Source organism: Opisthorchis viverrini (genome assembly GCF_000715545.1).
Source record: "Opisthorchis viverrini unplaced genomic scaffold opera_v5_10, whole genome shotgun sequence".
NCBI lineage: Eukaryota > Metazoa > Platyhelminthes > Trematoda > Opisthorchiida > Opisthorchiidae > Opisthorchis > Opisthorchis viverrini.
Window position 1 is genome coordinate 4,026,211 of NW_008751666.1, and position 10,414 is coordinate 4,036,624.

General features: G+C 45.4%; 1 protein-coding gene across 1 annotated transcript in view; it reads right to left on the reverse strand.

The window, feature by feature from the left end:
* T265_01019 (hypothetical protein) overlaps positions 1-8,642 on the reverse strand; it is a gene marked incomplete at both ends in the record, with an annotated part of 25,485 nt that extends 16,843 nt beyond the window's left edge. Inside the window, 3 exons of the mRNA XM_009164934.1 lie at positions 5,238-5,471; positions 8,027-8,235; positions 8,291-8,642. Coding sequence (XP_009163198.1) covers positions 5,238-5,471; positions 8,027-8,235; positions 8,291-8,501 — 654 coding nt within the window. The remainder of the gene's footprint in view (positions 1-5,237; positions 5,472-8,026; positions 8,236-8,290) is intronic.
* Positions 8,643-10,414: the final 1,772 nt, after the last annotated feature.

Consider the following 10,414-nt stretch of genomic DNA (forward strand, 5'->3'; position numbering starts at 1 on the left):
GGAAATGCAAATGCATTACCATTTCTACGGAACAAGTCGCCACATGTTCCAACCCCCAACCTGGAGGGCCAGGAGACTGTGTTCGTCAGACCTCTAACCATTGGCCAACCTGGTACAAGAGACTCTGTGAGTGTCGCGGGACACTCTCCAGTATAGCTCAATGGATCGCTGAGGTGCGCAAACCGTCACACCACGGTAAGGTCCAGCCTCTTCGTGACGGAAGTGCATATCAAAGGATGATATGACATTGGTCAATCATCCAAGAGCACCTGTGCCTTTGCCTCCTTTTCGAAGACGAGAACGATGTCATCTGCATATCCCAGATCGACAAGGTTTTCGCCACAGGCTATTTGAACACCGCGGTTTTGGAGACCTTCCAGCGTTCACCTCATAATTTCATCGATCACGAAGTTGAATAGGAATCGAGAGAGAGAGGGCATTCCTGACGGACACCGCTTTGTGTACGGAAGATTTCCGAGAGAGCGCTGTGTACCCTCACACGTCTTGAAGTCCGAGAATACAAAGAACTCATGTTCACGAGCTTCCGGGGCGCTCCTTGGCGGGCAAGTCTGTCAAGAAGAACGGACCAGACAACCGAGTTGAATGCGCCTTAGAAATCCGGGAATACTAGGATTGTGGGTCACCTATACGTATGGCGGTGTTACAGAACCTGACGGAGTGTGGAGGTTGGGTCAACTCAACCCCTACCAAGCCGAAAACCCGTTTGCTGCTCTGGAATCAGCGTTTCAATAGCCAACATAAGGCAACGAAGCACAAGTGACGCGAACAGCCTTGCTACAATCGGGATTAAGCTTATATACCCGTGGATACCGCAATTACTACGAATCTCCTTTTGAAAATCAGCACTATCACCGACTCTCTCCAGTTTTTCTGGGACAGAATCCTTTTGGCCATTGCACGCAGACAGATCATACAAGCGCTGAGTGAGGATTTAACTCCCGTCTTTGAACAATGCGGGTGAGAGGTTATCCGAAGTAGAAGCTCGGTAGCGCTTGAGAGAACATATGCAGTTGTACACCACCGAGGCCATAGGAGGTTCCACGTTCACCGTCCAGGGTATTACGTCAAACGTAGGCTTCAGATAAGCTGTTCAAAGCATTCGGCCCATCGGTTGTGGCCTTTTTTGTTCAAGATTGTCACTCCATTCCGATTCTTGATGGCTTTACTTACAGATGGTTTCCGGAAACTGGTCACACGGATCAACTGATAAAATCTCCGAGTTTTCCAGGCTCCGCGGTACTCTTCCGTTTCCTTGGTTTTCTTTGTCCATCACACTTCACAGTCGGTTCGCACGCTCACTTTTATTTGACGTCTAACAGTTAGTCGGATCAAGTTATTTTCGTGACCGGCTGAGATACTCCGCGATTTAAGCAGCGCTACCGTTCGGTGTGATATCCAGTGCGTGAGTGCCGTGCTGAAGGCGAAATTTCCAGCACTATGCAAAGAGGTGGTAATGTAGTCCCAGTACGAAGACACCATGTGGCCAGACGACTTCATCTATTTCGGAAGTTAGTACTGCATAAAAACAGCCTGCAATTAGCCTATAGCTTGAGCAATCGTTCACCACTGTCCGTACATACCGGAACAAATCCATGTAGACTACTTAGCTGAATCTTCGATGCGCTAGGCCTGTCCAAGTGTGCAGCCAGATCTCCGCCAACGACAACGATAACTGAGCTTTCAGCCGGCCGCAACGGATGTTCATGATGTCATATGACTTGCTTTTGATGGTGTCAGAGCTACAGCTGGTTGGGGTGTAAGCAGACACGATGAATGGACATCGATCAACTTCACAATTGTGAGACTCCTTTGAAGACGTTGCCAGACGAACCGCACATAGGCCGACTATGAACGGGTATCCATTCAAGCAAGGATTCTTCCGCCCGGTGACTTATGGCGATACAAATTCCTGCATATCCTGCCCCAGCAGCTCCTGAATCGCCAGAGGTGCGTAGGCAGAAGCGAGTGGAGACTGATAGGGCGGTTAGCTCAACCATTGTGCTTGCATCTTCAATTCTTGTTTCTCATGCACAGCACACATCAATGCTAAACGAACCCAGTGTGAGAATACGAGCACCGCGCTGTCTTAATTACTTTAGAGTGCGAAAATTAATGGTGCCCAGATAGACTTGAGGCTTGAAGATTGATTTCGAGATACCTGAGGATGTCGGTGCCATGTGATAAGCAGATGCTGCACTCAAAACCAATGCAAGACGAACGAAGTCATCGGTCCTAAGTGCCGGGCTTACAAGGGGAAACTCATTAATGGGTTGTACGTTGCTGGGATATTGTCAGTGCCTCCATACATAGACAAGAGGAGGATTAGGGTCCTCAACCAAAACCTTTGGCTCAAAAGCCTAACCGCAATTCAGTGGTGTTTAGCGGAAAATGCAAAGGCAGTACAATTTCTACAGAACAAGTCGCCACATATTCTAACCCCAAAACGTGGAGGACCGGGAGAATGTTTGTCAGAACTCTAGCCATCGACTAAACTGCCACGAGAGACTGTGTCGCGGAGATACTCAGTGTAGCTCACTGGGTCATTGAGGTGCGCAAACTCTCACAACACATTAAGGTCTAGTCTCTTTGTTACACCACAGTCTTTTAGCACCACAAATGATGCAAAGTAATAAACGTTATTGTGGCCTTTGAGATTCGTGCACTGACTTCAGCAGACAGTTGCGTCAGAGCCAATACAACTACTAGTCAACAACCTCCAAGGATTCTCCTTGAATTTTTAGAGCTATGTCCAGAGGCTGTATGCTCTGAAACATGACTTTGAAATTTGAAGGTGCAAGGCGCTTACTCAAAGATGGCATGGTGGTAGTCAGGGTATTCAGCAAAGCTTTGCCACGCCTACGTTTTCAAAGATAAGGGCGATGCCGTCTGCGTACTCCAGGTCGATAAGGTCCTCGCCAGCGATGACTGGAACACCGAAGTTTTGAAAGGCTTCTAGAGTCCGTCTCATTAGTTCGTTTGTAGGGGAGCTTCTAAGGAGCTCATCACACACTCTAACACCCCAAAGTATGTGACCGTATGGACTGATTATGTTCAGCAATTTCCGGGGCATGCCCTTCTGAGCAGGTAGGGTTAACAGCACTGGCCGATCGACAGAATCAAACACACCAGTGAAATCAAGGAACACCAAGATTGAGTCAACTGCACATATGTTGTTGGTCCAACATCATATGTGTTAGAGCCTCTACCCAGTCGAAATCTCGCCCGATGATCAGAGGTCAATGTTTCGCGTGCCACCGTTAACCTATGGAGAATCAGTAGGACCAAATGTCTTGTTACGACGGGAGTCAGATTACCACCTCTGTGGTTACCATATTCACCGCAAGTAGCGTTTTTTGAGGTGATCGCTATTATCAAATCATCCCAGCTACCTGGAACGACCTCTTTCTCCCATATAGACAAATAGGAAGACAAGTACTGGCTGAGAAATCCACCGTCATCCTTGAACAGAGCAGGCGGAGGGTCCTTAGGACATGGAGCGCGATGACAAGTGAGTGCAGATGTACAGCCAGACACCTCTGGGTTTGGGAGGAACTCCATATTTACAGTCCATCTTTTTAATGAAGTCCGGCAATCGAGACTGAAGGTAGCAGGTAGCCAACTGAGTTGTTGTTCGAAGTGCTGTGCCCAACGGTTCAAGTGTTCTTTGCCGGATATCAGGCAGTCATTGGGGTTCTTGATGGTTTAGCTGACAAGAGGCTTCCGAGCACAAGTCGAACAAATAAAGTGGAACAGCCTGCGGACGTTTCCAACATTTCTTCCTCTTCAGTTTCTTTGACTTTTCTGGTCTACCAAGCTATGTCGTCAGAACGGACACTGAGTTTCACCCAGCGTCGGAAGATGCCACTGTCCCATTAAGCATTCGATGTTTTGTTGAGGTTGGCTGGGTTGTACCACAAACAGAATTTCCAGCTTTGAGTAGCGCTTTAGGTACCTGTTCTCGGTGGCCGTTGATGTCCAACATCGGACCATCCGGAAGGCATTCAAATAGATGTTTCTCATAGCTTCGTATGATTTCTGAGTCCAATAAATTCTCAATGACTGCGCGAGGTGCGTGCATTTTGCATGGACCTGAAAAGCGCGATGAGAAGTAGCAGCGAACAAGAGCATGATCGGAAGGGGCGGGTCAACACTTCTCCAGGCGAAGTTGTGTACATCCCGATCTCAGTGCGAGTCGCGTATTTCAGCAGCAAATGTTTTCATGGAACCCGTCAGAAAGCATTGTTCTTGTTTGTTTCACAGCCTTTGCACTGAATTTTGCATGGGTTATTGGTCATCATCAGCGCATCAAATTTTTTTCGGTTAAGCGTTCTTCGCTGACTATTCGCAGGGTTGCTGTTATGCTACGCCGCCGTGAGGGTTTTGAAGACACTTCAGACATTTCGATGTACGAAATCAGACAAGCTTGCATTCTCTTTGTACTGTGAGGATGGTCAAAGTTCCTCAAGTTTTGCCAAGTAAAATTTCTAGGATATCCGATTATCCAAAGAACTTTGACTCCACTTTGTCTTTCATTCCATCGTCTACAAGTTCATGCGTAAGAATCGCCTTAGAATAGAACGATGAAAGTGTACCGAGGTACAGCCAACTCTCCCGACGTTTTCTCTTTACTCGGATCTAACAGGGTTGTGCATCACACTGCCGCCAATTCGGCCAAAAACGATCTCGTCAAGATGGTCGAGACGAGCCTTTCTCAGCGCATGCATCCACTAACACTGAACATTTTTATTAGCACAATCGTTCCACATCACTTTTCACACAATTTAGCAGTCCACCGATGGCTCAGAACTCGTATTCCCATTATCTTCACGTATGAATGAACTACTTACAAACTGTTCGCCTTATCGTCCTATCCGCTTATTGATGACTCTCAGTGATATTCTTAAGACGAATGTGTTAAAAAGGTTGCAGAATAAAAGAAATAAGATACTCATTTGGGATTGGGTTGTAATCATTTCGACTGAGAAATAAAAATTCGGCTTCTCAGGGTCCCACAATTTGTTTGCTGCAATTCTTAAAGGTGTACTACCGCGAGATCACTCTGAATTCTTCAAATTAATCAGGCAAAACATACACAAGAGTGAACCGTGTGTAATTATTTACCAGTTTCAGTCTGATTTGAAGGAGCTATCTAAAGTATCCAGGTGAGAAGCGGAAGTAATCATTATGTTTAAACGCAAGCAAAAATGAAGACCCACCATTTCCATATCAAGCTTGCGTGTACACTTGCTAAAAATGCGCTTGGCTTGTATGCATTGGAGATTGAGCCGCTTAAATTCTTGTAATGCGGCTTGCCATCGAACTTTTATCTCGGAAATATCAATGGCTGTTACGGTGTTCCTTTGACCGGGGCCATCAAGATGACGGAGGAGTTTATCGCGCAGCTCTGTGAGAGATCTGTTTTCTAGTGTCATGTTGTGGAGGCATATGTCCTAGAAAAATAAATGTGTTTGGTTTAATCCTTCTTGTCTGTGAAACGGAGGATGCTATATTACCTGTCTTTGTAGAACAAAGCTAGGCTCCTCACAATCATCAGAAGAGACAGCAACAGCAACGTTGATACAGGTTATGAGTGCACCATCCTGACTATATATTTACCAGACACTTTTATAGACTCATAGTCTCAATGTCCATGTGTGTAAGGACCTGAAAAAGGTTATCACGGGAAAAAGGTCGACTCCTTTTGTAAGGTTGCGTGTTGAGTAAAACATCCGTATTTCAAGTGGTCGGAATATTGAGCCAATTTTGAAAGCCTTTAGAAATTAATTTTTAAGCGGAATATCCAGCAGTCTACGGTTGGCATCATTCCATGATACAAATAAAGCATAGCTCATAAAGGGTATCCCTGGATATAAAGGTACGTTTCTGTTATTGATTCAAGTGGAACTGTCTGAGTAACTTGGTGACCTGATTAATATTCCGAATATTCCGGTCTCGCTTTCTTAAAGCGCTCTCACGGGGCGAGAAGGCTCAATTGGTTAGAGCGCGAATTTATTTACCGGAAGTTCTGTGGTTCGTTCCCGTACTCTGCCTCTCGACTTCCCCTGTCTAGGCATGGGCAACCTGGTGTTATCCGATTCCTCGTACTTCCTTCGAGTGGCATGGCAACTAGGCATCGGAAGTGTTACAGCTGAGCGACTTTTATTTTTTTAAAGCGCTCTCATCAGAATTGCCATTCACATGCAAATTCATCCAAGTGTTAACGACACCACAACTTCACAACGGTATCGGCTGGTGACAAAAACTTTAAAAATAAACGCGCGAGATGTACAGTCTTCCGCACTCCACTTGAATCACTCTGATATCAACACGGAAAACAGTATCCTTCTCGGTAATTGAAGGCGTTCGAAATGCATATTCAGACCATCACGGTCTTAGTGCTGGACACATTCCTCGATTGAAGCTTCTGTTGCACAAAGATACGTTTTCTAATCCTCTCACTGTCAATGTTTGTGCACCAACACAGGATCTGCTTTTCCAAGTCAACGGTTTTCGGAGACATGAAAACAGCTTCTTTACTCTGATAGACGATGTATTATAGCCATACACCAAGACGGTCCATACTTAGGCCTGATACACCCAGTCATTAGGATTCAAGTGGAAGAATCCAGAAGACGGTTCTGATTAATTCATTTAACTTCGACGACCTGTCAGCCTCTCAGCCACTAAGCGAGTCGTTCACCCCTAGAAGGAAAAGGGAGGCAACTTCTGGTGAGTGCATGATCAGAATCCAAGCAAAAAGTTCCAAAGTAGTCGGTTATTGATAAACAGATGAACCATTGGTGATAAACATTGATGTCACGTTGTCGATGATAACACACCATCGATGACTGATGGTGATCTGAACAATTTGGGTTTGTACGCTGTTGAAGGACATCATGGAGCCGGACGATCTCAATTATTCCGGATGTTAGTATAGCGTAGAGTATGCGGCGAACACAGATGAAGCAGTGGTTTGAAGCTATTTCTACATTGCCAGGCCAATCCAAGTTGACCACACAAATAATTCCCAGATGCATTAGCACTTAGCATGCCAAAACCGGCCACCCAATGCATCATAAAATTTGCTTTTGATTGCGCAAGAGCTATAGTCGGCTGAAACTTAAGCGGATACGATAAACAGACGGTGACCAACTTCCCAAATAGGATTGTCTCATGGACAGTGCCAAGTAAACCGTACAAGTGGCTATCTACGGGGTGCTAGTAGAAAAGGGACCCTTTCTTGCCGCGACCTCAATCGGTTCTGAACCCTGCAGACCGTTACGGTGGCCCCTAGATCGCTAGAAGTGCATAGCTGAAGGTACGAAGACACTGATGAACAGTTAGCCAGATGGTGTCTGTATGCTCATTTCTGGTTTCCGATACAAAAGTGGATTCAATAGGCGAGCAACAACGAACTGTTATCCTGCTTGACTTAGAATCCGAGTATTAGAAGCAGCTAGATAATAAGGGCGAAAAAATTTTGGAATAGGTCTCAATATACCTGAGGTTATCGACGCCGACTAACGTGCGGCCGTCGGCGTCAATAAAGATGCAAGACAAGTGGGCAAACAGCCAACACAAAAGCCTAGAAAAAGTGCTATTGATGGGATAGATGATGACAACCCTGCGGTTTGGAGCAAACATGACGACACCTTGCGACGGGTGCTATTTGAGATTTTTGGTTGTACGAAACATATCAAACATCTGGTCTTAAGTAGGTGCAAGGTACTGGCTCACAGCAACTGAACCAACATACGAAGAAAATGAAACACCGATAAGAGAATAAGATTCCACTAACCATGAAAAACTACTTACCATTCGTTTAATGTAACGCTGGTGAAACCATACGAATGCGCGAATGGCCACCTGACGCTGAGTGAAATCATCTACGAAAATAGTCACATTTTTATCGAAGGCTTTTCTCTGCCGGGAAATATCATCACATAGGAGACGAAACGTCTCTAAAGATGCCTATCGAATGAGATACCGAGCTATTTCGAATTACTCGAGTTTCGTCAATGAGACCTTCGGACTTTTCGCGTAAAAGACTGAAGTACTTCCGAAATTCTAATTGTTCTTCTTTGGCTATCTGGCACTTTCTTTCAGCGTTCAGTCGTACTACTTTCCCTGATGCGCCAAAAGAGGATGCTTCAGACCAGTGACATATTATCCTTGACATTGCACGTATGCTACTCGAAACAGAACCTCCAGAACCTTACAAAGATCAAAATGTTATAAGTGCACGCAGGTGCAGTTAAATTTGACATACTTCTGAAAACAAACTTCGATAAACCAACTCTGTCAATATACCGTTGAAACATGCCATTTTCTAGGGTGAGAATAGCTATATCTCGTAACAGTTTGTTGTATTTCACAGCAGTCTTCTGACGCCTCATATCGCTTGTCAGACTCAGTTGCATCGTGTTCGATTTCGTGGAACATATCCGTACTCCGTCATCGGTAACCGCACTTTCCTTCATCTTGTCGAAAATTGCTTTTGCTTGTGTAAAGAAGGTCGAGGCTATTTATACTGCTTATAGTGGATATGGAGTAAGCAAAATGTTGCTGGAAAGGGGAAGTGTGAAAGCAATCACGAAAACGTGCACAAAAAGTGGGCGATAGACACAGCGCGCCAAACCCCCAGCAAACCGAACACAGCGCGCCAAACTGCCGTTCTTGCTACTTTGCACGCTTCGGAAGACTCAAACACATATGATAACGCTGAATGAGTGCAACAGTGTAGGGCTGGAATACATCAGCAGAAGCGTTCATAAGACATAAAACTATCCTGAAAATTCTACTCTATTGTGAAAATTTCGGGTTTCCTCCAGAACAGCGTGCAGTATGACGTAGCGATATTCAGGCCACAGATTAAGTGCCCAGTATTTCCACCATGGGATTAATTTCTCGAAAGCTACGAAATTTTCAGGGTTGCCACTTCATAGCGTAGAATATATATGTATGATGTATATGTACATGTGTAATTCAAGTCGCCTACATTGGTGATCTCTTTAAGTGTGCGGATCATCATGGTCAATAAACACCTATTGCTTAATGTGATCAGAAATCGTGAATTGCGGTAAGAGGTGACTCACTTGCAATGGACGGAACTTTAAAATAGCCCTACAGCTGAGACAATGCCCTGAACATTCTAGAATCTACATGACCTTTGTGCATGCTAAATATGTGTAGGAGCTTTTCCTGTAAGTAATTTTTACACGATAATTGCTGTTACCAGTAAAATAAAAATTGTGTAAGCCGCTGTCATTATTGACGTGGAATCATGCATTTTCGTTGCTAAACAGCAGAGTGATCAATGACAGCTTGTGTAGTATGCCAGAAAGACCATGATTTTGATCAATTATCCAAATGGAACCTACTTGGGTGTAGGTGGCAGCTGAACGAACCTAGGTGATGCGGCTGGAGGTCCACAATGCCCAATCAGGTAGCCACATGGAACTTACGTACATCACGTCGACGATGCCTAACAAGCTGGCAGGAGTGCGGCCGTCCCTCTTTCCGGGGAAAAGTTCCAAAATAGACGACATAGAAAGTTGAGTTTTATTCGCCCTTTTGATGAGTAAATATGTCCTACCAGGAGGCACTTGAACTTCTTCGTTCAGAGTGTTCAGTTGGCTACTAACCTCCTAAAATTAGAGGCAGATATAAGTTAGGCTATCGAAATATCCCCATGGGGCAGGATGCTGAACAACTGTGAGAACTACTTACCCTAAAATAGTAGCACCTCAGTGGCTAAACTATCGTAGAGGCTTGTTTACACAGCGCCCTCCTCGGCGGCTATCTTGTGCCCTACTGAACGTAACCCTCGAGAAGCGCGAGACCCACATAAAATTCATGAGTCCCCAGTGACGGACAAATTGTTTGGAGCTGACAGGCAAGTGAAATCTTCTTTGTCTTTTTTTCATCTAGCTGGCGCTCCATAGCGTTAGTCGTAATGGTCAGAGATTTACCCACGGCTGTCGAGTGGTTCCTTATTGCCCCGAAAACAAGGACATACACAGACTCCCGATACACTGTGCTGGGATCCTGCGTGTTGGTCCAGGTCAACATCATCTTTGCGGACCAGGTAGCGACAAACCTCCGCGTTTTCTTTGCAGGCCGGGAACTAAGATCCGAAAGTAAATTATTCTTCTATGGATTCACCATTGGAACAAGCTTGAAGAGCAACACCTCACAGCAGGCGTTACATGATGCGCGATACATTGGACACCAACGGTCACTGGTAGTAGTCGGCGTATCACAGAGCACACGAAATCCCGAGCCCGTGTCCCCAGACCGCTATCTGGGTTGAAGCGTAATATAATCGACCACAGACGGCAGGCCACCGGTTGCGGGTTTTGAGCCTTGGCGCGGGATGATTTACCCCTGAACA